Source organism: Pongo abelii, chromosome 1, assembly GCF_028885655.2.
Source record: "Pongo abelii isolate AG06213 chromosome 1, NHGRI_mPonAbe1-v2.0_pri, whole genome shotgun sequence".
NCBI lineage: Eukaryota > Metazoa > Chordata > Mammalia > Primates > Hominidae > Pongo > Pongo abelii.
In genome coordinates, this window is record NC_071985.2 from 224,445,778 (window position 1) to 224,471,774 (window position 25,997).

The 25,997-nt window shown below is 46.5% G+C and overlaps 1 protein-coding gene across 4 annotated transcripts in view; it reads left to right on the forward strand.

Moving 5' to 3' along the window:
- Positions 1 to 25,997, forward strand: part of CLSTN1 (calsyntenin 1) — a 97,225-nt gene that overhangs the window by 44,636 nt on the left and 26,592 nt on the right. For 2 of the 4 annotated variants that reach the window (XM_054556702.2, XM_002811527.6), the window contains exons 2-3: positions 8,491 to 8,613; positions 25,224 to 25,253. In XM_054556702.2, the coding sequence (XP_054412677.1) occupies positions 8,491 to 8,613; positions 25,224 to 25,253 (153 nt within the window). The remainder of the gene's footprint in view (positions 1 to 8,490; positions 8,614 to 25,223; positions 25,254 to 25,997) is intronic. The other 2 variants (XM_024253332.3, XM_063715221.1) reach the window with 1 other exon arrangement.

The window sequence follows — 25,997 nt, forward strand, 5'->3', positions numbered from 1 at the left end:
ACATAAATATGAACATGGCGATGTGGAAGCATTAGAGCTGTTAAAAAAAAGTGAATAAGCTGGGCACGGTGACTCATGCCTGTAATCCCAGCACTTTGGGAGGCCGAGGTGGGCGGATCACCTGAGGTCGGGAGTTCAAGACCAGCCTGACCAACATGTAGAAACCCCATCTTTACTAAAAATACAAAATTATCCGGGTGTGGTGGTGCACACCTGTAATCCCAGCTACTTGGGAGGCTGAGGCAGGAGAATCGCTTGAACCTGGGAGGCGGAGATTGCGGTGAGCCGAGATCACGCCATTGCACTCCAGCCTGGGCAACAAGAGTGAAACTCCGTCTCAAAAAAAAAAAAAAAAAAAAGAATAAGATGTGATGTAAACCATCTGATAGTTCTGTCTGTAAGCCACTTTCCACTGATTTATAATGCTATGGTTTTATAATTCTTTTAAAAAGGAAAATTTTTCTACACTGCTGCATTCAGTATCATTGTACATTCTCGACTACAGTGCAATCTTTAAATCCTCTTGCAGAGCTTGACATATCTCGTCAGAATTTCCCCAGAAAGTCAGCTTGTCATATTTTCAGCAGCCTTTAGTGCTTCAGTAGCCTTGCGAAGCTCCTTAATAACTGATGATAAAGCTTCTGGGTTAATTTCTTGTTCACAAAGCCGTACACAAATAGGAGTTTCCATATCTAAGCCAGCATTGTAAATTCTTTAAATCTCAAGCAGAATGTGTGATTAGTACTGGTTGGATACTCCTAATCCCAAAACCTGAAATGTGAAATGCTCCAAAATCCGAAACTTTTTAAGCACCGACATGACACCACAGTGGAAGATTCTATACCTCATGTGATGGATCAAAGTGAAAATGCAGGTGCACAACACACAGTGTATTCAGCATCCTGTCCGTGGTCTCCCGCGCCATATTCAGATTCGCTGCCACGGCTACTCGCCATGGCTGAGGCCAAGGGAGGCAGGAGAAGCAGTTTAGTTTGTTTTTTAAAACCTCCTAGGATGTGATGAAATGAATCTGGTATAGACTTTCGACATAGGTGACATGTTCCTAGACTTGCGGCCAGTAGTCTCTTGTCCTTGCCATTTTTTTGTGATGATAACAGAAACATCGGTCACTTGTTTCTATAAATGTTTTATAATGCAAATTGAATGTGATGAAATATTAAAAATATCACTCATTAAATATTTAAAAGTTCAGTCTTTGGAACTGGCCAGATCTCATTCTACTGCCAGCTTAAGAGCGATTTAGAAAATTTGAATTATAAAATTGGAATACTGGGAACATAGTTACACAGTTGTTTTTCCACCGAACCCTTAGCCATTTCAGCTGCAGGCGTTTCCATTCGGGTAGCAGAAACACACATTTTACGTTACTACTTATCATGGGTTTTCTGTAATGTGCTCTGCCTGGTATTTTTACATCCCCATTGGGTTAAATAAAGACATAAATTCATTTCGTTTAAGTCTCAGGAGTTTTATGGCCTCAAATATTAGAAGAATATTTAGTTTTAGTATTTATAATGCTTGTAATTTTATTAATAAAACCTTAAAGTATGAAGCCAAATTGGAATCAAATATTAATTTGATTAGTGGCAAATTGAACTAGCAATTTTTGCTTTAAAATGAAAGATTGGAGGCCGGATGCCGTGGCTCATGCCTGTAATCCCGGCACTTTGGGAGGCCAATGCCAGCAGATCACCTGAGGTCTGGAGTTCGAGACCAGCCTGGCCAACTGGTGAAACCCCGTCTCTACTTAAAATACAAAAAAATTAGCCGAGTGTGGTGATGCATGTCTGTAATTCCAGCTACTCAGGAGGCTGAGGCAGGAGAATCACTTGAACCTGAGAGGCAGAGGTTGCAGTGAGCCCAGATTGCACCATTCATTGCACTTCAGCCTGGACCACAGAGTGAGACTCCATCTCAAAAAAAAAAAAAAAAAAGAAAAGAAAAGAAAGTGAAAGATTGGTAACAAACAATGGAGTTTTTGGAGTCCTTTCTTTAAAATGGCCTATCTTACATCTGTAACTCCAAGCTTCTTCCAGCCTACATCATAGCATGGTTTATTTTCAAAGATACCTGAGCTGGATGTGGTGGCTCACACTTGTAATCCCAGCACTTCGGGGGGCCATGTTGGGAGAACTGCTTGAGCTCAGGAGTTTGACCCCAGCCTGGGCAACATAGCGAGACTTCATCTCAACTAAAAAAAAAAATTTTTTTTGTTTTTTGAGACGGAGTTTCGCTCTTGTTGCCCAGGCTGGGGTCAAACTCCATGGTTTCTCCATGTTGGAGTGGTGCGATCTTGGCTCACTGCAACCTCCACCTCCCGGGTTCAAGCGATTCTCCTGCCTCAGCCTCCTGAGTAGCTGGGATTACAGGCACCTGCCATCATGCCCGGCTAATTTTTGTATTTTTGGTAGAGACGGAGTTTCACCATGTTGGCCAGGCTGGTCTTGAGCTCCTCACCTTAGGTGATTGGCCCGCCTTGGCCTCCCAAGGTGCTGGGATTACAGGCGTGACCCACTGCACCCGTCCTAAAAATTTTTTTAAAAAGATAATCTGGAGAGGATGTTGAGTTTCAGTGGTTAGATAAAATGTTCAACCTGATTGCAAAGTGAAGTTATTCTCTCAGGGAGCCCTTTCAGACCTAATGCTGGTGCAGTCTGTGTGTAAAGCTCCCACAGACAGCCTCACACATAGCTCCTGCTGGCAGACCCCATGCTGCTCCAGGGAGGGTTTTAGGAGAAGGGTGCCATGCCATAGCCAGCCTTCTTCTTCTTTTTTTTTTTCTTTGAGACGAAGTCTCTCGCTTCTCTGCCAGGCTGGCATGCAATGGCGTGGTCTCAGCACACTACAACCTCCACCTCCTGGGTTCAAGCGATCCTCCTGTCTCAGCCTCCTGAGTAGCTGGAATTACAGACACCTGCCACCATGCCCGGCTAATTTTTGTGTTTTTTTTTTAGTACAGATGGGGTTTTACCATGTTGGCCAGGCTGGTCTCAAACTCCTCACCTCAGGTGATCCACCCACCTTGGCCTCCCAAAGTGTTAGGATTACAGGCGTGAGCCACCGCATCTGGCCCCTTATTCTCTTCTTAGCCAATCTCTTGTTTCAGAGCAGCCTGTGGATGGGGAGAAAAGATGGATTTCAAAGACACTTTTATTTTTGGTCTTTATGGTCTGGGTTTGATTTCATATTAAGTCCCTCTGTAACCTAACCTTCCGTAGCTTAACCTTTTCCAGACTGATGTCTTTTCACCTGTTGGTTTCATGCGTTGCCTCAAGATTTTTAGCTCTCTTTCTCAGAACATCCACCTGGAGAAACAAACAAAAATAAAAAAAACCTTCTCAGTGTCTTTTGAATTCCCAGCTCCAAAGCTATCTTCTCCATGAGAGAATTCATAAATCAGGGCAACTGATCTGATTTGTACATTCGAGATTTTTTATATACTCACTCATTTCCCAAATAGTTCCTGCGTGTGTGCTAAGCATAATTCCAGATACTGGGAATTAGAGAATGAAAAGGCCACTTTCTCACAGTGTGTGTGTGTGTGTGTGTGTGTGTGTGTGTGTGTGTGTGTGTGTGTGTGTGTGTGTGTGTGTGTGTGTGTGTGTGTGTGTGTGTGTGTGTGTGTGTGTGTGTGTGTGTGTGTTTGAGATATGTGTGTGTGTGTGTGTGTGTGTGTGTGTGTGTGTGTGTGTGTTTGAGATATGTTGGGGAGGAGAAATAACACCACCACCTTTTGATACTTACTGAGTGCCAGACACTCTTCTGAGCACTTTACATGTAATGACCTGTGATTGCATGTTTAATCACACAACGACCTATGAGATGGGGACTATTATTGTCCCCGTTTTATAGATGAGGAAGCGAAGGCCCTGAGGTCACAGGCCCTTTGGAGCCCAGGCGGGACCCACCCAGGCCATTGGGCACCGGGCTCCAGTGCCCTCCCCTGCCGTCTTCTCTCCGGGTGTTGGAACAGAGGGACAGAGCGAGGTTGGTGAGAGCAGCAGGAAGGACCTTTTCAACAGAGCCCGAGTGAGATAATGAGTCCCTGAAACCCTGGCAGGATGCGAGAGGGCAGAACTGTAACAATAGTAAGACATTATTTGCCATTTTCTCATCCTCTTAGGCTGCACTGTGGCATTTTCTAGAGACTATGTGAAGGGGAGCAAGGCAGCACGCTGAGTGCAGGGGGAGCGAGGGTAGAGATGAGAACCCAGGTGTCTTCTGCGAAAGCAGACAACAAAGATTTGCAAAAACAGAAAACTGTTGCCACTCTTCTTAGTAAGTTTTGTTTTCAAAAAGTTAATTTTCATAAAAATATTGTTTATGTGAATGTATTATATAATGTGTTTGGTTTTTAAATGAGTTAATAAGTATTAAAATTATGTTTTTTGTTGTTGTTGTTTTTTGAGACGTAGTCTCACTCTGTTGTCCAGGCTGGAGTGCAGTGGCGAGATCTCGGCTCACTGCAACCTTTACCTCCTGGGTTCAAGTGATTCTCCTGCCTCAGCCTCCTGAGTAGCTGGGACTACAGGCGTGTGCCACCACGCCCAGCTAATTTTTGTATTTATAGTAAAGACAGGAGGGTTTCACCATATTGGTCAGGCTGGCCTTGAACTCCTGACTTCAAGTGATCCGCCTGCCTTGGCCTCCCAAAGTGCTGGGATTACAGGTGTGAGCCACCGCTCCCAGGCTTTTTTTTTTTTTTTTTTTTTTTTTTTTTTTTTGAGACAGAGTCTCGCTCTTTCGCCCAGGCTGGAGTGCAGTGGTACGATCTTGGCTCACTGCAACCTCCACCTCCTGGGTTCAAGCAATTCTCCTGCCTCAGCCTCCCGAGAAGCTGGGTCTACAGGTGTGTGTCACCACACCTGGCTAATTTTTATATTTTTAGTGAAGACAGGAGGGTTTCACCATGTTGGCCAGGGTGGTCTCAAACTCCTGACCTCAAGTGATCTGTGTGGCCAACCTCCCAGCGCGCTGGGATTACAGGCATGAGACGCTTCCCCCCGGGCTGGTTTTAATTTTCAGTGTAGTAAATGCTGATAGATGATAGATAGATAGATAGATAGATAGATATAGATAGGTGGGTGGATGGATGGATAATAACTGCCTGACCAATCCATTTAAACAGAAGCTATTTGGGTCCCTCAGTAACTTTCTGGTGTACAGGGGTTCTGAGACCCCAAAGTTGAAGAACCATTGTTGTAGAAGCTTCCCTCTGGCTGCCGAGTAAGTGCCGGGATAAGGACAGGGAGGCTGGTTACTTGGCTTTTGTGACCTTTCAGGTGAGCAGGAAGGAGGATAAGAAATGGCTGTGTCTGAGTTTGTGTGTATGTGGATTTTTTTTTTTAATGTAAACTACAGCAAAATTTTCCCGTCTCTACCATTTTGAAGGGTTCAGTTGAGTAGCATCAAGTACATTCGCACTATTGTGCAACCAGCCTCCGAACTCCTTTCATCTCACAAAACCGAAATTTTAAACCCATTAAACAACAACTCCCCGGGGTCTGGATTTATTTAGGAAGTGAAGCCAGAAGGATTTGCTATTGGCCTGGATGTGGTGTGTACAAATGTCTGGTAAATATTTCATTAATTAGAGAGGAGGCAGCAGCTTGGCGCGGTGGCTCACACCTGTAATCCCAGCACTTTGGGAGGCGAGGTGGGCGGAACACGAGGTCAGGAGTTGGTAGACCAGCCTGGCCAACCTGGTGAAATTCCATCTCTACTAAAAATACAGAAATTGAGCGTGGTGATGAGCGCCTGTAATCCCAGCTACTTGGGAGGCTGAGGCAGGAGAATTGCTTGAACCCGAGAGGCGAAGGTTGCGGTGAGCCAAGATCGCGCCATTGCACTCCAGCCTGGGAGACAGAGCAAGGAAGGCTCCATCTCAAAAAAAAAAAAAAGAGGAGGCAGCTTTGTTCTCGTCTGTTTTCCTTCCAGATGCAAGCCTTCACACGCCTACTCTGAGCCTTACACGTGAGCGCGAGCCCCCCTCCCCGGGTGCCACTCTGGGGAAAGTGCAGGTACAGCAGAGGTAGCATCACATCTTGGAATGTTGCACGAAGATCCTTCTGGATCGACTCACACTTAACAGAACCTGAGTGGTTCATTCAATAAGTAGGCCCCGTCTACTTGGAAACAAAGTTTTCAAGCCATTTCTTTCCATCTTTTCAGATCAGCTTAATCGAGGAGTCCCCTGGTTCATTCATACTCTGAGGTTATAATGGAAGCTCTTAACCCTCTTAAGGTGAACATAAAAGGAAAATGGAAAGATTTAAGCTATGGAACAGCACCCCCAGTGTGCGTGTGGAGATACTGCGGGCTTAGGGAGGGATTCATGGCCACCAGGAGGACGTCTGACATTGACACTCAGGAGCCGAGCCCCAGGCAGAGCAAAGTAGACAGGGGCTAAATGATCATCTTCTCAAGGAAGTGAGGTCAGCAGCGGCCAGAAAAGCAAAAGTAGCAGTTCTGGTAGAGTCCCAATCAAGAAGGGACAAGATAGCACTTCTCCAGTGATCCAGGCCGTCACCGTGAGGAGGGTGGGGGTATCTCTGGTTTACGAACGGGGAACTTGAGATCAGTTTGTCAGAGGCATTTGAACCAGAGCGACTCCATCTTGAATAGGGTCTGGGTGAAATAAGGTTGCGATCTATTGGGCTGCATTCCTAGGAGGTGAAGGCATTCTAGTCACAGGATGAGGTAGGAGGTCAGTACAAGACACAGGTCACAAAGACCTTGCTTATAAAACAGGTTGCCATAAAGAAGCCGGCCGAAACCCACCAAAACCAAGATGGGGACGAAAGTGACTTCTGGTCATCCTCACTGCTCATTATACACTAATTATAATACATTAGCATGCTAAGAGACCCACCAGCACCATGACAGTTTACAAATGCCATGGCAACGTCAGGAAGTTACTGTATGTGGTCTAAAAGGGGAAGGAGCCCTCAGTTTCCAGGAATTTCCCATATCTTTCTGGGAAAACTCATGAATAATTTACCCTTCATTTAGCATGTAATCAAGAAATAACCATAAAAATGCTGACCAGCAGCCCTCAGGTCTGCTCTGCCCGTGGAGTAGCCATTCTTTCTTCCTTCACTTTCTTAATAAAGTTGCTTTCACTTTACTCTGTGGACTTGCCCCGAATTCTTATTGCATGAAGTCCAATAACACTGTCTTGGGGGCTGGATTGGGACCCTTTTCCGGTAATAAGTTAATGTACTTAAGGTCACACAGCTCATAATAGAGGGAGACTGGAATTGGACTCCAAGCCTAACTCCAAAGTGGATTATTCTTTTTTTTTTTTCTTTTGAGGCAGAGTCTCACTCTGTCGCCCAGTCTGGAGTGCAGTAGCGTGATCTTGGCTCACTGCAACCTCCACCTCCCAGGTTCAGGTGATTCTCCTGCGTCAGCCTCCCGAGTAGCTGGGATTACAGGTGTGCGCCACCATACCTGGCTAATTTTTGTATTTTTAGTAAAGACAGGGTTTCAACATATTGGCCAGGCTGGTCACAAACTCCTGACCTCAGGTGATCCGCCCTTGTCAGCCTCCCAAAGTGCTGGGATTATAGGCGTGAGCCACCATGCTTAGATGGATTGTTCTTAAACACTCTTGTTTTCAGTCAAGTGGTGGGTTTTTATGAAATTCTGCATTTAGTTTTATTTTAATACTTTATTGTGTTTTGTATCTTTGCTTTACATTATTGTTTGCAATACAAATTTAAAATTAATATTGGGCAGCTGTGTGCGGTGGCTTAGTGAGTGAGCTGAGATCCTACCACTACATTCCAGCCTTGGCAACAGAGAAAAAAGAAAAAAAATAATAATACTGGGGCCAGGTGCCGTGGCTCACGCCTGTAATCCCAACACTTTGGGAGGCCAAGGCAGGCGGATCACTTGAGCCCGGGAGTTCAAGACCAGCCTGGGCAACCTGTCTGTACAAAGAGTTAAAAAAAAAAAAAAAAAATAGTCAAGTATGGTGGTGCACACGCATAGTCCCAGCTACCTGGGAGGCTGAGGTGGGAGGATCACCTGAACCTGGGAGGCTGAGGCTGCAGTGAGCCATGATTACACCACTGTGCTCCAGCCTGGGTGACAGAGCAAGACTCTGTCTCAAAAAATCATAACGAAATGAAAATAACTTTCTTTGTAATTTTTCAGTGATAAGCCGAAAACAGAGATAGTTTTCCTGTAGCCATCAGTCTTTTTTTTTCTTGATTTCTAGAGCAATTTATTTCTTATTTCTGGTTGCTTCATGGATTCGGATAATTTCTACATTACTTATTCTGGAATTTAGAATTTCATCTCATTTGGGTCTTGATACCAAATTTTGCGACAGAGCTGTGAGCACTGTCTTCAAGCCTAATGAGAGTTTTATTATTTTAGTAGCAGGTGTGTGTCTTCAAAAGTAGTGGAGTTGAAAATAATATTTCTAACCTTGTCTATTTTTTTCTTTTGTTTTAAACGCAGTTAACAAGCACAAGCCCTGGCTGGAGCCCACCTACCACGGCATAGTCACAGAGAATGACAACACGGTGCTCCTCGACCCCCCGCTGATCGCGCTGGACAAAGATGCGCCTTTGCGATTTGCAGGTAGGAATGGGGCTTTCATTGACTCTTGATGAATCAGGCCTGGTCAGGAAGCATTCCGCACATCCCATTTGGATAATGCTGAGCGTTTCTGAAAATGTCTCGATAGCTGAGGGTTATTTGTAGCTCCTTTGTACCATGTTTTTTCTTTTTTTCCTTTTAATAGTTGGGGTAGCTGACAAAAAGACCTGTTCTTATAGTTGAAAAACAAACTGTTTAATTTAATTGCATAATTTTTTTCTTTATCTTAATGTAGCCAGATAACACCTAGACCAGTGCATCCCTGGCTCTAGTGTGCACATGGAGTACCTGAGGAATGTAGAGACAGCGGGTCTGGGAGGACCTGAGATTCTGCCTTTCTCACCTGCTCCTAGGTGCTGCTGGTGCTGCTGGTCCTCAAGTGGCATGGAGCCAGAGAATCACAGCGCCAGGGGTTCCTTGCATTACCTAGATTTCAATGACCTGAGAAGACTTACTTGAAGAAGTTGAGCAGTCTTTATAGAGGAATGCTTTTGGCATAGATTTTACCTTCAGTGAATTTTTAACTTGAGTTACTTCATAAGATTGTAGCCTCTGTCTTTATAGAGACAAACCTGTAGCATTGCTTTGGAGATTTTCATACTATAATAACCATCTATATTGCTAACATTTAATAGCATTTTCCAAGTCAGAGCTGTTCTGGCTTCACGTTGGGTCCTTAACTGGTAGAGAATGAGCTGCGTCACCTTTTTTCTGCCTCAGAGTTGGAATTGACATTGTAAAGTTAATTTTTAAGAGTTGTTTTCACATATTTTTCCAGATCAAATCTTCTCCTGCATGGCTGGGCGTAGTCACACGCCTGTAGTCTCAGCACTGTCGGGAGCTGAGGCAGGAGGATTGCTTGAGTCCAGGAGGTGGAGGCTGCATTGAGCCTTGATTGCGCCACTGCACTCCAGCCTGGGCAACAGAGCAAGACCCCATCTCAAAAAACAAAACAAACAAAAACTTCTCATATTAAAGAGTGTTCTGGCCGGGCACAGTGGCTCAGGCCTGTGCCAGCACTCTGGGAGGCCAAGGCGGGCGGGTCACAAGGTCAGGAGATCGAGACCATCCTGGCTAACACGGTGAAACCCCGTCTCTACTAAAAAAAAAAAAAAAAAAAAAAAAAAAAAAAAAAAAAAAAAAAAAATTAGCTGGGCGTGGTGGTGGGCGCCTGTAGTCCTAGATACTCCGGAGGCTGAGGCAGGAGAATGGCGTGAACCCAGGAGGCGGAGCTGCAGTGAGCTGAGATTGCGCCACTGCACTCCAGCCTGGGCAACAGAGTGAGACTCTGTCTCAAAAAAAAAAGTGTTCTATTTGTCTAGGGACAAATAAGAAAAATTGGATGAATTTGTATGAAACATATGTTAATTTTACTAAAGTAAGTTGAAGGAAATAAACATGAGTTTGTTTCTGAAGAGCTATTTGAAAAAGAAATTTGTACTTCATTCTGTTTAGGCGCCACATCACATTTTCAGCACAGTCACCCATGAACCAGCTTGTGCTGTAAAGATAGAGCCTCCCAAGTTGTTTTGTGTGTCTATTAATTTTCAGAGAGAATTCTGATGAAAAAGACAGTGGAGGCAGTACCCCATGCCGTGAACACACACACAGCATTTGTCCAGTTGCCGGGCTGATTATTTTTGCTTTTTCCCCCAGATTTTTTTTTTTCTTCTGAAACAGTCTTGCTCTGTCACCCAGGCTGGAGTGCAGTGGTGCAATCTCAGCTCACTGCAACCTCTGCCTCCCGGGTTCAAGCAGTTCTCCTGCCTCAGCCTCCAGAGTAGCTGGGATTACAGGCGCCCGCCACCACGCCCAGCTAATTTTTGTATTTTTAGTAGAGATGGGGTTTCACCATATTGGCCAGGCTGGTCTCGAACTCCTGACCTTGTGATCCACCCGCCTCGGCCTCCCAAAGTGCTGGGATTACAGGCTTGAGCCACCATGCCCGTCCTAATTTTTGTATTTTTAGTAGAGACGAGGTTTCACCATGTTGTTCAGGCTGGTCTTGAACTCCTGGCCGCAGGTGATCCACCTGCCTTGGCCTTGCAAAGTGCTAGTGGATAGATCATTTTAACAGAATTATTTAGCTTATGTTTTTGAGCAGTTTTATATACATTACTGACGTTTTATGCATTTCAAGAAGTGACTGCAGTCCAGGCTTCTGTATTTGCTCCCTCAGGTCCTCCTTTGCCTTGTGAAGTATCAGCGGTCCTGTTGTTCGTGCAGTGCGATCCTACTATGTTGTTAATAATTGATGCACTATTTTATTTTATTTTATTTTATTTTGTTTTATTTTTGAGACGGTGTCTCAGTTTGTCGCCCAGGCTAGAGTTCAGTGGTGCAATTTCGGCTCACTGCAACCTCCGCCTCCCAGATTCAAGCAATTCTCCTGCCTCAGCCTCCCATTAGCTGGGATTTCAGGTGCCTGCCACCATGCCCTGCTTGCTAATTTTTGTATTTTTATTAGAGACGGAGTTTCACCGTGTTGGCCAGGCTGGTCTTGAACTCCTGACCTCAGGTGATCTGCCCGCCTTGGCCTCCTGAAGTGCTGGGATTATAGGCATGAGCCACCACGCCCAGCCAATAATGCATGCACTTATAAAGCATGCATAGCAATGTCCCAGGCACTACTCTAAGTACTGTACAAATATTAATTTGTATTTAATCCCCAATAACCATAAGATAATAAATACGTTTTTCTGCATTAAAGGCAGGAGGCAGAGGCACAGAATATTTAAGCTATTGCTCTGGGCGTGTAGCTGGTCGGGGGTGCAGAGGCAGGGTTCCAGCCCAGGCGGGACGGCTGCCTGCTACAATGATGTAGCTACATCTTTAACTGCACGAGTTCACAAGGAAGTAGGAAATGAAATGTACGTCGAGTGTTAACTTTGAAGGAAAAAGTCTTATCAATGAAATATTTTTTTCTTATTGTATTTAATTTTATTGTGTATTTCTCAAACTTAAGATATTCTAGATGAAATAATACTTATACAAGTTTATTTTTTAGAGATTCTCAGGTTTTTTTTACTGATGTACAGAAATTGTTGTGATATGTATGTATTTTAACTGTATAGAAAAGCAATTTAAATCCAATTATAGTGGTAACTTGGTTGTATTTGCCATAGTGGATAGATAAGTCAATATTTTCCTTTTGGATGTATTCATGGGGGAAGCACAGTTACTCATATTTTTTTCTTTCTTTTTTATTTTTTGGAGATAATTCATATGCCACAAAAATCACCCTTTTTTTTTTTTTTTTTTTTTTTTTTTTTTTCTGAGACGGAGTCTCGCTCTGTCGCCCAGGCTGGAGTGCAGTGGCACGATCTTGGCTCACTGCAAGCTCTGCCTCCCGGGTTCACGCCATTCTCCTGCCTCAGCCTCCCGAGTAGCTGGGACTACAGGCGTCCGCCACCGCGCCCGGCTAAATTTTTGTATTTTTAGTAGAGATGGGGTTTCACCGTGGTCTCGATCTCCTGACCTCGTGATCTGCCCGCCTTGGCTTCCCAAAGTGCTGGGATTACAGGCGTGAGCCACCACGCCCGGCCAAAAAATCACCCTTTTAAAGTGTACAGCTCATTGAGTTTTAGAATGTTCCAAAAACCATGCACCTGCCAACCACTGTCTAACTCCAGAACATTTTCATCACCCCAAAAAGGAACTCTTGCACCAAGTGGCACTCATCCCTCAGTCCCCTCCACTCCCAAGCCCTGGCTACCACTACAGATTTCTCTATTCTGGATAATCATGTAAATGTGCTGTATGGCTTTTTGTGATGGGCGTCTCCCTTCCAGCATGGTGATTTCGCAGTTTACCTGTGTTGGGTGCCTAGCAGCCCCTCATTCCTTTTTTGTTGCTGGATATTATTCCATTCTATGAGTAGATCACATTTTGTTTCTCTGTTCATCCACTGATGGACGTTAGGGTTGCTTCTACTTTTTGGCTATTATGGGTCATGCTGCTGTGAACATTCCTGTACAGGTCTTTGTGTGGACATAGGTTTTCAGTCCTTTAGTATACATACAGGAGTGCAACTGATCCCCTTGACTGAAGTGTGGGGTCCTCTGCTGGAGGAGTGGGCAGCTGCATGGAGGGAAGGGAGCACCTGACCTGCTGCCATATCCCTCCTTACCTCCCCCTCTCCTTCCCTCCTTCCTTTCCTTCTTCCCTCCCTCCCTCCCTCTCATTTCCTTCCTCTCTCTCTCCTTCCCTCCTTCGCTCCTTCCCTCTGTCCTTTCCTTCCTCTCTCCCTCCCTCTGTCCTTTCCTTCCTCTCTCCCTCCCTCCCTCTCCCTCTCTTTTTCCCTCCCTCCCTCCCACCTATCCTTCCTCTCTTCCTCCTTCCCTCCCTCCCTCCTTCCCTCCTTCTGTTCTCCCCCCACTCCTTCCTTCCCTTCTTCCCTCCTTCCCCCTTTTCCTCCCTGCCTCCCTGCCTCCCTCCCTCCCTCTTTCCCTCCCTCCTTTACTTTCTCCCTGTGTTGCTTCCTCCTTCCCTCCCTCTTCTGTTGCTTTGGTGCCACCCAACACAGAACCCCGCCCCCATGGTGTCACCCAACACAGAACCCCGCCCCCATGATACCACCCAACACAGAACCCCACCCCCATGGTGCCACCCAGCACAGAACCCCGCCCCCATGGTGCCACCTAGCACAGAGCCCTGCCCCCATGGTGCCACCCGACACAGAACGCTAACCCCATGGTGCCACCCAGCACAGAACCCCGCCCCCATGGTGCCGCCCAGCACAGAACCCCGCCCCAAGGTGCCGCCCAGCACAGAACCCCGCCCCAAGGTGCCGCCCAGCACAGAACCCCGCCCCCTTGGTGCCGCCCAGCACAGAACCCCGCCCCCTTGGTGCCGCCCAGCACAGAACCCCGCCCCCATGGTGCCGCCCAACACAGGACCCCGCCCCCATGGTGCCGCCCAACACAGAATCCCGCCCCCATGGTGCCACCCAACATAGAACTCCGCCCCACATGGTGCCACCCAGCACAGAACCCTGCCCCCATGGTTTTGCCCAACACAGAACCCCGCCCCTATGGTGCTGCTGAACACAGAACCCCGCCCCCGTGGTGCCGTCAAGGACAACCCCGCCCCCATGGTGCCACCCAGCACAGAACAGGACCCTATGAGACTGAGCAGGGAGGTCAGGAACAGAGACCCTAGAGCCGAGGGACCAGTGAGTGAATCGTAGCTCTGCTACTTATTGGCTGTGTGGCCTTAGGCAAATTACTTACCCTTTCTGTGCCTCCGTTTCATCATTTGTAAAAGGATACAATGTCACAGACCTCATTAATGTCACAGACCTCATTGGTTTGGGGGAATGTTAGCTTCTTTATTCATACATGTGAAGAGCTTTAAACAGTGCATGGTACAGTAATTACTATCTACAGTGTTTGCCGCTGCTGTTATTACTACTAATAGAATCTTTTAAAAATATTTTTTCACTTAACATTTTGTGAGAAATATTTTTTCATCTTTCTACAAAAGTCGTTATAGTGTTGCATTTTCTTACAGACTTACTTAAGTATTTTTTGGATAAGACAGAGGCTAGACCTGGAGCCTTATTTTCATCTTAGATTGATTTGGGTGATGACATTGAGTTTAATTTTGCACCATGTTGAGGAGGAGGGTGGTGATGGTGGTGGTGGCATCTAACGTTTATTGAGTGCCTGCAGTTTAGCAGAGGTTGCTCTGAGGGCCCGGTGTGGGTTACTTTCTCCGATTCTTTTCAGCAGTTTTTTTTTTTTTTTGAGGTGGAGTCTTGTTCTGTTGCCCAGTCTGGAGTGCAGTGGTGCGATCTCGGCTCACTGCAACCTCCGCCTCCTGGGTTCAAGCAATTCTCCTGCCTCAGCCTCCCGAGTAGCTGGGACTACAAGCGCATGCCAGCATGCCTGGCTAATTTTTTGTAATTTTTATTAGAGACGGGGTGTTACCGTGTTCCCCAGGCTGGGTACAAACTCCTGAGCTCAGGCAGTCTGCCCGCCTCGGCCTCCCAAAGTGCTGGGATTACAGGCGTGAGCCACTGCGCCCGGCCTCTCTTCCCCAATCTTATGCAGTAGACATGCCCACTGTCCGTGTTCTCCAGGTGAGGAACCAGGCTCAGCGTGTCTGCCAGCTGCGTGACAGCAGGAGAAGCTACTTTGTTCTCCATTTTATCCCCAAAACCTCCATCAGTGCCTGGGACACAGTCACTCCATAGATATTTGTAGAGGGAGGAGATGAGTTTACCCAGGATCACACAGCTCGTAAATGACAGAGCCACCTCTGGGTCCAGCTCACTGTGTGAACATTCCGGTTCATAGTGTGATCCCGCTACAAGGTATGTGTGTGTGGGTAGCCACAGGAGTTCACTTGTCAGAGCTCTGAAATGAATGCATGTGCAATGCTGGGAGCTTAGGCATTGAAGCTCCTTGTAAGTCATCACTAATCAGACATTCACAATGAAGATCCAGTCTCGCCCAGATTGTTTCCTTGGGGTGAAATTCTGATACAGAGTCTTGGTATTTGTCAAGTGTTTTAGGAAATTTAAATGATTCAGTTTCTCGTTCTGCGCCTTCTCCTTAATCTGCTGAAAGCCTGAGTAGTCATGGGTCAGAAAACAATTTTTGCATTTTATTATTTATTTATTTATTTTTGAGACAGGGTCTCACTGTGTCACCCAGGCTGGAGTGCAGTGGCGCGATCCCGGCTCACTGCAACCTCTGCCTTCCGGGTTCAAGCAATTCTCATGCCTCAGCCTCCCGAGTAGCTGGGATCACAGGCGTGCACCACCACGAGCCAGCTAATTTTTTGTATTTTTAATAGAGACGGGGTTTCACCATGTTGGCCAGGCTGATCTCGAACTCCTGGCCTCAAGTGATCCTCCGCCTTGGCCTCCTAAAGTGCTGGGATTACGGGCGTGAGCCACCGCGCCTGGCCTGTTTTTTTTTTTTTTTTACGTTTTATATATTTCGTGGAGAGTTACAAGCTTGAGCCTCACGTGTGGGCCACAGGGTTGGGGCCTTGAAGATGCTGCATTCTGTTCTTGTCAGAAGCCATGCCTCCTCTCCCTGCGTCCTCTTCAGAGCTCCTCCTTCTAGAAGGTGATGGTGTTCTAGCAATCTCTTTCCTGCTTTTCCAGATTAAGTATGGATGTTTTACAAGATTGGTTGAACCATAGTGATACAAATAGAATCCAAAAGAAGTTTCAGGGCGAGAATGGGAACTTTGTTTTCATTGATAGTCAGTTAGAGCCCACCCAGGAGCCCTGTGATACTCTTGTCTGTATTCTTCGTTATGTGATTCACATGCCCTGAGGGTGGCCAGTGGGGTTAACTGCTGCATTTCACTGCCCAGTTTTGCTTTTTTAGCACATGTAACTGAGCTGACCTTGTGTTTGCAGCAGTGAATTGGTTGACCTGCATGAGATTGCCTTTTTTTTTTTTTTGAGACAGAGTCTCACTCTGTCGCCCAGGCTGGAGTGCAGTGGCGCGATCTCGGCTCACTGCAACCTCCCAGGTTCAAGCGATTCTCCTGCCTCAGCCTCCTGAGTAGCTGGGATTACAGGCGCCCGCCACCATGCCGGGCTAATTTTTGTATTTTTAGTAAAGGGAGGGTTTCGCTATGTTGGCCAGGCTGGCCGCAAACTGCTGACCTCAGGTGATCCACCTGCCTCAGTCTCCCAGAGTGCTGGGATTACAGGTGGAGCAACGGCGCCTGGCCTCCATTTTTTTTTTCTTTTTTTGAGATGGCGTCTCCGCCTCCTGGGTTCAAGTGATTTCGGCTAATTTTTGTATTTTTAGTAGAGACAGGGTTTCACCATATTGGCCAGGCTGGTCTCAAACTCTTGACCTCAAGGTCCCCCTGCCTCAGCCTCCTAAAGTGCTAGGATTACAGGCTTGAGCCACCACACCAGGCCAATTTTTTTTTTTTTTTTTCCTGAGACGGAGTCTCACTCTTGTCGCCCAGGCTATAGTGCAATGACGCGATCTCAGCTCATCGCAACCTTCGCCTCCCAGGTTCAAGTGATTCTCGTGTATCAGCCTCCCGAGTAGCTGGGATTGCAGGCACCTGCCACCACGCCTGGCTAATTTTGTATTTTTAGTAGAGATGGGGTTTCTCCATGTTGGTCAGGTGGCTCTTGAACTCCCAACCTCAGGTGATCTGCCTGCCTCCCAAAGTGCTGAGATTACAGGCCTGAGCCAGTGTGCCCGGCCCCATTTTTTTAAATGTTGAAATATTAAGGTATTTGAAAAAAAAAAATGACATTTCACATGCTTCAGCTTAATCGAAGGCAATAATCCATTGAGTAACAATTTTAAGTAAGTAGCTGAATGTTAGGACAGATGCTTCTTATTAACCGTGATTGACTTGAATGAACCCATTTTGGATGTAGGCACCACCCAGGAAGAGTTTGGGATCAGTAATGATTAAATACTAGGTAGCTATGCTAGGTTTTCTAGAGATGATTAAAAAAAAGTGTAAAAGTTGGTTCCTCTTCTCAAAGCCACTGATAATCTAGGTAAGAGGACCAAACCAACATTGGCAAAGGATACTAGGAAACTTGTAGTTCAGCACCGAGTGACAGAGGCAACGATGGTGTGGGCTAAGGAGGCAAGTGCTGCAGTTTGGATGTTTGTCCCCTCCAAACCTCATGTGGAAACTTTTTTTTTTTTTTTTTTTTAAAAAGATGGAGCCTCACTTCATCGCCCAAGCTGGAATGCAGCGGCGGGATCTCAGCTCACTGCAACCTCTGCCTCAGATATTCAAGCGTTTCTCCCACCTCAGCCTTCCGAGTAGCTGGGATTACAGGCCTGTGCCATCATACCTGGCTAATTTTTGTATTTTTAGTAGAGACATGGTTTCACCATGTTACCCAGGCTGGCCTTGAACCCCTGACCTCAAGTGATCCACCTGCCTTGGCCTCCCAAAGTGTTGGGATTACAGGCATGAGCCATGGTACCCCTAACTGAAACTTGATCCCAGTGTTGGAGGTGGGGCCTAATGGGAGGTGTTTGGGTCACAGGGGGTGAATCCTTCATGAATAGATTAATGTTTTCCCTGCCTATGGGGGTGAGGTGGTGGGGTGGGGGGTAGTGGGTGAATTCTCACTCTTTTAGTTCCCACAAGAGCTCATTGCTAAAAAGAGCCTGTGGTTGCTCCTCCTCCTCCCCCCACCCACCTCTTTCTCTCTCTCTCTGTCTCTCTCTCGCTCTGTCTCTGTCTCTCTCTCTCTCTTTCTTTCTTTCTTTCTCTCTCACCATGTGATTTCTGCACACAACTCGCCTTGGCCTTCCGCAGTGATTGGAAGTAGCCTGAGGCCCTCATCAGATGCAGATGCAGATGCCCAACCTTGAACTTCCCAGCCATCAGAAGTGTGAACCAAAGAAACCTTTTTTCTTTATAGCTTACACAGCCTCAGGTCTTCCTTTGTAGCGACACTGAATGGGCTGAGACAGACCAGAAGTGGTTCTACAGTGGTTTACAGGGCTCAAGCCCTGTAAAGGGTGGGTGGAGTTTGCACAGGCAGTGAAGGGAGGGGAAAGGTGGGAGCAGAGGTGGGAACTGGCAGGGCCTCCCCGGGTAGGTGACCAGGTCAGCTTGTGTGGTGTGGGGTGTAGAGGAGCACAGGGTTGAAGTCAGCTTGAGTCCACATGGTTTCCATTGCTAGGCTGAATGGATGCATGGGGTTTTCCAGTGCTATGTCTGGATCACCTGGGGCCCTGGCATAGAGTGCAGGTTCCTGAGCTTTATGCTCAGCCGCCTAGTCTGTACCTCCAGGAGTGGCACCTGAGAAGTCCACACCAGCCAGCTAGGCTTGCAAACCCCTGATGGGCCACCTTCCCAGGTCTGCAGACTGTCTATGTTGGAGTCATCTGGCAGTGCTTGCTCCAAATACAGACCACTGGGCTCTGCCCCTAGAACCACCAAGTCAGAATTTCTGGGGATGGAGCTTGGAAACCACATTTTTAAGAAGCTTCACAGACCGTTTTTGGCACACTAGAATTTGAGAGCCACTGCTGTAGTCAGTGAGGAACTTGCGAGAGCGTAACTCTTGGAGTCTGTGGTTATTGTTACATATATTTAAGGTACCCTAGGCTGGGTGCAGTGGTTCACACCTGTAATCCCAGCACTTTGGGAGGCCAAGGCAAGGAGATCACTTGAGGTCAGGAGTTTGAGACCAGCCTGGCCAACATGGTGAAACCCTGTCTCAACTAAAAATACAAAAATTAGCCAGGCGTGGTGGTGCACGCCTGTAGTCCCAGCTACTTGGGAGGCTGAGGCACAAGAATCACTTGAACACAGGAGGTGGAGGATGCTGTGAGCCGAGGTTGTGCCACTGCACTCCAGCCTGGGTGACAGAGTGAGACTCTGTCTCCAAAAAAAAAAAAAAGAAAAAAAAGGTACCCTGAAAAAACTACTGATTAGAGACACATATGAGCTTGTTCCAGAAACTAGCCTGGACCAGTAAGCAAGGAAGCCAGAGGTCACCAAACATCAGGGACAGCCCGGACACCCAGCCATTGAGTGTGGGCACCAAGGCCAAGTGGAGCAGAGAGAAGTGGATAGTTGCTGCTTAGCAAGTGTCCATTTTCTCTTTTTTTTTTTTTTTTGAGATGGAGTCTCACTCTGTCGCCCAGGCTGGAGTGCAGTGGCACGATCTCGGCTCACTGCAACCTCCGCCTCCCAGGTTCAAACGATTCTCATGCCTCAGCCTCCTGAGTAGCTGGAATTACAGGTGCCTGCCACTATGTCCAGCAATTTTTTGTATTTTTAGTAGAGACGGGTTTCACCATGTTGGCCAGGCTGGTCTCGAACTCCTGACCTCAGGTGATCCACCCACCTTGGCCTCCCAAAGTGCTGGGATTACAGGTGTGGGCCACCACATCCGGCCCATTTTCTCTTCCTTACAGCCCCATGATCCGTTTCCCATTGGGCACAGATCAGTGGATCTACAACCTGTTACCCCACTTCCCCCAGCCAAGTGTGTGGATAGTGTGAGCTAGGCTGAACAGGTTCCCTTCCCTGAAGTTTGTATGGTGAGTGGAGCGACAGCGATGCTAAGAATAGTTGCGGTTCGGGTCTGTCTGTCCAGGCTGTTTTGCAGTGGGACTGTTGCGGTTCCTGTTTCTTGGTCTCCAGCCGCCTTGGCTTCCACCTGTTTCCAAGTCCCTTTCTCTGGCCTACAGTCAGTTCCATGAGTTCCCGATAGTTTTCCAATCAGTTTCCTTTTGCTAAGTTACCTAGAAAGGATTTGTGTTGCTTACAATCAGAGAACCTTAGCTGTTATACGTAAGGAGCAAAAGAAACACTTGCAATATAAGGGCAGGGTCCCCTGAGAGCTGGGAGACATGTGTAGGAGGGGCCATCTCAGATTAGGAAGAAGACTTTGAAAGAACAGCAGGGCCAGCCTAAAGCTGGGGTTTGTCAAAGGCACAGATGAGGAAAGTGAGGGCAAAGTGCTGTCAGCTGAGAACCCTGCACATGACTTTGGATATCCAGAAGTCAAATCTAAACTTTGTTGGGTTCATCCATTTTTCATATTTTTACGTTTTGCTTTAAAAATTCCTTAAAAAAATTTTTTTTTAAATTTTTAGTCATGGTCTCACTCCGTCGCCCAGAGTACAGAGGCTGGAGTGCAGTGGCATGATCATGGCTCACTACAGGCTTAACATCCCAGGCCCAGGTGATTCTCCCACCTTAGGCTCCCAAGTAGCCGGAACCACAGGCACACGCCACCACTCCCAGCTAATTTTTGTATTTTTGGTAGAGACAGGATTTCACCGTGTTGGCCAGGCTGGTCTCGAACTCCTGACCTCAGGTGATCCACCCACCTCAGCCTCCCAAAGTGCTGGGATTACAGGCGTGAGCTACCAGACCTGCCCCTCAAATTTCTTAAGTAAAGTTCCTTTTGACCATTTTAGATGATCTCCTAGGGGAATGAAGGTTTGGGGAAAGAGACTGGAAGGATTTGGCCCATTCCTAGGAGAGCCTAACTAGAGAGGTTGTCTGGGAAGCCTCGTTGGGTGTTTTCAGCTTGATAAAAGCAGGGTTTTAGGTAGATTTGCCTAGCAGAGCCAGCTGAATTGAGTGGGAGGGAGCAGGGCAGAAAGGAACTGGGATGTGAGAGGCAATTCTGAGTGGTCCTTCCCTGCAGTGGATGAGGTTGTTTGAGTTTGAGAGAGGCTGAGTTTAGGATAGTGAGTGGTGGAGCTGCACCTTCATATGTGATGGTGCCGTAGCATGCATTGGACTACTGTGAACTGGGGCGGGCGTGGTGGCTCATGCCTGTAATCCCAGCTCTTAGGGAGGCTGAGGCAGGTGGATCGCTTGAGCTCAGGAGTTCAAGACCAGCCTGGGCAACATGGTGAAACCCCGCCTCTACCAAAAAAAAAAAAAAAAAAAAAAAAGCCGGGAATGGGTGGCATGCACCTGTGGTCCGAGCTACTCGGGAGGCTGAGGGGGGAGAATCGCTGGAACTCAGGAGGTGGAGGTCCCATCCATTCCCCTAAAAATCCCTTAAATGTCCCCTTGGGACAGTGCCTAGTTCAGCCCTCATTGTATCTCATCGGAGGTACTATGGTAGCCCCTGCCTTGCTCCGGTCCTGTCTGTCTTCCTTATTAAAAGTAGAGTTTTAGGTTGAATGCACAAATGGCCCCTTGAGGTAGGCGTACTGGCTGACCCTGCAGATGACTCAGCAGGCTCTGCAGTGATGGGCTTGGTTGCAAGGCTGGTGCGGAAGACCCAGGTCTGCCTGAGTTTTGCAAAGCCCACACTGCACCTGCCGCCTTGAACTACCAACCGGGCGAGTTGGTTTTTTAAGTCCTTGTAGGTAAAGGACCCAGCCTGACTGGCAATTGGATAAGTACTGGTGGATTTGAGGCACCATATCCCGTTGGTGGAACTCATTAAAGTAGCCAATGTCAATACTCAGGATATTGAGTATTCTGAAAGCTAGGATTGTATCATTGCATTCCAGCCTGGGCAACAGAGGGAAACCCTGTCTCTAAAACAACCAACCAACAAGCAGGAAATCTGCACTTACCTATGGAGAGACCTGTGTCAGGAAAGCACACCACGATCATTGTCATTAATGTCAATTCAGATGATGTGGAACTACCTCGCTATTCCACAGTAGACTCAAGTCAAAAACTGAGAAGTTTTATCTGAATTAAAGCTGGGCAACCAAAATTACTTTAAAATGTATTATGCAGTATTAATATGCATCAAAACATGTAATATTGTGAGTTAGCACATCCTGGAAAACATTTGGACATGTCTGGTACCGGGCAGTTTTACTCGTGGGTGTCTCTCTAGAGCAGAGATCAGCAAACCTTTTCTGTGAAGAACTAGATAGGGACTATTTTAAGCTTTGGGGCCCCTCGGATCTCTTTTGCAATGATGTAACTCTGCAACAACCTCTGCCCTTGCAGTGTGAAAGCAAAGACCATATATTAAACAAATGAGCATGTCTGTGTTCCAGTGATACATATTTATAGAAACTGTATTTGAGGCCAGGCGCGGTGGCTCACACCTGTAATCTTAGCACTTCGGGAGGCTGAGGCAGGCGGATCACGAGGTCAGGAGATCAAGACCATCCTGGCTAACACGGTGAAACCCCGTCTCTACTAAAAATACAAAAACAAAAAATTAGCCGGCGTGGTGGCGGTCACCTGTAATCCCAGCCACTCGGGAGGCTGAGGTGGGAGAATGGCGTGAACCTGGGAGGTGGAGCTTGCAGTGAGCCGACATCATGCCACTGCACTCCAGCCTGGGCAACAGAGCAAGGACTCCATCTCAAAACAAACAAACAAAAAGAAACTGTATTTGAAATTCATGTAATTTTCTCATGTTATGAAGTACTGTTAAAAATTGTTTTTAGCGTGTGGGCTCTTCAAAATCAGGAACAGGTTGGACTTTCTGGAAACAGCACTTTGCAGACCCCTAATTCAAAGCAGCTGTGTTCAGTGGGACTTGCTGTGCCAAGGGGAGCGCTCTGCGTCCACTGTCTCCTTGCAGCAGGCACCAGCCACATGTGGCTGCTGGGCCCTTGAGAACCGGCCAGTGTAACTGAGGAACTGGATTTTTCACACTGTTTGATTTTTAGCATGAATTTTCATTTGCATTTGAACAGCCCCACGTGGCTAATGGCTACCGTGTTAGGCAGCACAGGTGTACAGAGGCTCTTGTACACGCGCAGCAGCAAGCAGGGACAGAAATAATCATGACACCATTGTTTTTAAACAGCAGGAACAACTGATGGCATTTTCACACAATGGAAAATGATTGTAATAATAGCAAACATTTGTTAAGTGTTCTCTTTCCGCCAGGCAGTGTTTTAAGCACTTTACATGTTTTGACCCGTGGATTCTCAGTGTTAGGTAGTAGTGAAAATGAATAAACTATAGCTACCTATACCAGCAAGGATGAATAAATCTTAGACACACAAAGTTGCATGAAAAAGCAAGTCATGGCCGGGTGCGGTGGCTCACGCCTGTAATCCCAGCACTTTGGGAGGCCGAGGTGGGTGGATCACTTGAGATCAGGAGTTCAAGACCAGCCTGGCCAATATGGTGAAATCCCATTTCTACTAAAAGTACAAAAATTAGCGAGACTTGGTGGCAGGCGCCTGTAATCCCAGCTGCTTGGGAGGCTGAGGCATGAGAATCACATGAACCTGGGGATCTGAGGTTGCAGTGAGCTGAGATGCTACCACTGTACTCCAGCCTGGGCAGCAGAGTGAGACTCTGTCTCAAAAAAAAAAAAAAAAAAAAAAAGCAAGTCATAAAAACTGCACGTGGGCCGGGTGCAGTGGCTCATGCCTGTAATCCCAGCACTTTGGGAGGCCGAGGCGGGCGGATCACCTGATGTCGGGAGTTCAAGACCAGCCTGTCCAACGCAGAGAAACCCCATCTCTACTAAAAATACAAAATTAGCCGGGCGTGGTGGCGCATGTCTGTCATCCCAGCTACTCAGGAGGCTGAGGCAGGAGAATCAATCGCTTGAACCCGGGAGGCAGAGGCTGCAGTGAGCCGAGATCACACCATTGCACTCCAGCCTGGGCAACAAGAGCGAAACTCCGTCCCCCCTCCCAAAAAACAAACAAACAACGCATGCCATGTGATACCATTTTTAAAACCTTAAAACCAAGCAAAATGAAACAACACTGTTCAGGGAAAATAAATGGTAGAACTATTATCAAAGCAAGGGAATTCAAGCCGTGTTACCTTTGGGGGAGAGAAGGTGCCGCCAGTGAGGCCCAATGTGTTGAGGGGCAGTGGAATTCCTGACCTCTTCACATTTCCACTCCTCCATAGTAAAGGGTTTATAAGCAGGATGTATATTGACTTAGTAGAACAGAGCTTTCATGTAATAAAAACAGTGACCATTGTAGCATCCCTACAGTTAGTTTTGAATCTGGTTTCTATTCACATTTAAGCAGATGTTCCATTAGCAGAGGGGTTTATATTTGTTGCCTTGGTTGGGTACTTTGGATTAGAAAAATATTGTTTTTTTTTTTCAGTTCAAGAACAAAGGGTTAAAACCTTTTGCTCTGGCCGGGCGCGGTGGCTCACGCCTGTAATCCCAGCACTTCGGGAGGCCGAGGCGGGTGAATCACGAGGTCTGGAGATCGAGACCATCCTGGCTAACATGGTGAAACCCTGTCTCTACTAAAAATACAAAAAAAATTAGCCGGGCGTGGTGGCCGGCGCCTGTAGTCCCGGCTACTCGGGAGGCTGAGGTAGGAGAATGGGGTGAACCCAGGAGGCGGAGCTTGCAGTGAGCCGAGATTGCACCCTTGCACTCCAGCCTGGGCGACTGAGCAAGACTCCATCTCAAAAAAAAAAAAACAAAAAACAAAAAAAACACAACCTTTTGCTCCAAATTTTTGTTTCATTAAATCTACTGATGAGTTGAATGTTACCGGAATCTAGCTGAGAGAATTTAGGTTGGAAATGAACATCTGAAAACTGCAAAATAACAAATAGATGTACTTATTCATGGTTTGTCACTAGAGTGTTCATTAAAAGAAAAATCCTGCCGGGCACGGGGGCTCACGCCTGTAATCCCAGCACTTTGGGAGGCTGAGGCGGGCAGATGACAAGGTCAGGAGATCGAGACCATCCTGGCTAACATGGTGATACCCTGTCTCTACTAAAAATACAAAAAATTAGCCGGGTGTGGTGGCGGGCACCTGTAGTCCCAGCTACTCGGGAGGCTGAGGCAGGAGAATGGCGAACCCAGGAGGCGGAGCTTGCAGTGAGCTGAGATAGCACCACTGCATTCCAGCCTGGGCGACAGAGCGAGACTCCATCTCAAAAAAAAAAAAAAAGAAAAAAATCCTAATGACCCCTGAGGGTGTTAGGACACTTCATGTAGGAGTATTTCATCCCTAAATTAATAACTTCAGAATTACGCAGTAGTTCATGGTAAGTTGGATTCAAAGTGACGTTTTGTTCCTGAAGGTTAGGTTTTGCTCTAGCAACTGTAGAAGCCAGTCGCTGAGCTTGGTGTGGAAATGTGTAATATGTGCACCTTTGACTTTTTTCCTTAGTATATTCCGTCTTCATTCTTTCCTGTATTACTGACATGGGCTTATCTTTTCTCCCTTTAGAGAGTTTTGAGGTGACAGTCACCAAAGAAGGTGATAAAGGGTTCTTTCTTCCCCTCTTATGAATATTAACCCACTAACTTTGTTTATAAAATTGGGAATCAGCCCTTAAACAGAAGAAACTGTCATGCTCTTTTATCCTTATTTATTCTCCTACTTTGTTTCTATTTTAAAGTATATTGATGGAAATTGTATGTAACCAGACCCTTGGTTAGAAATATCTGGAAATCAGACATCCATTTGAACTGTATGGATAACACTGTACATTTTTGTTTAATCGAACTTCAGAGATTTGCTTTGTAACAATTTTCTATTAGTTGGAATTGTGGAAGGAGCGCAGTCTTATTTTCATGTGAAATACATTTTGTGGAGTTTTACATCGACATCAAAACATTTATACTGTTCTGCCATGGACAAGAATGGAAACATAGATTTTTAACTCCTAATTAAGCTTGTGAGCCAATTTAGATGTAGAGAAGTTCCCAGGCTGGTGTCTTTTTCAGGTTTGATAGGATAAAGTCCAAAACAAAGGCAAGTCTAGCCAGTTCCTCCCATAATAGAAACTGTGTCTGAATCGTAGATGATAAAATAGCTGTTGAAATGGATGCCTGACGAGTCGGTATTTCTACCTTTCTCATTGAGTAGTTTGTTTTGATTCCCTAATTTTAGCCAGGCTCATTGCACAGGAAGACTTGTTTCCTTTGATTTTTTCTTTTTTTTTTTGACAGAATTTCTGTAATTACGGTGCTGATCCTATATCTCACGCTTCCTCCTCTC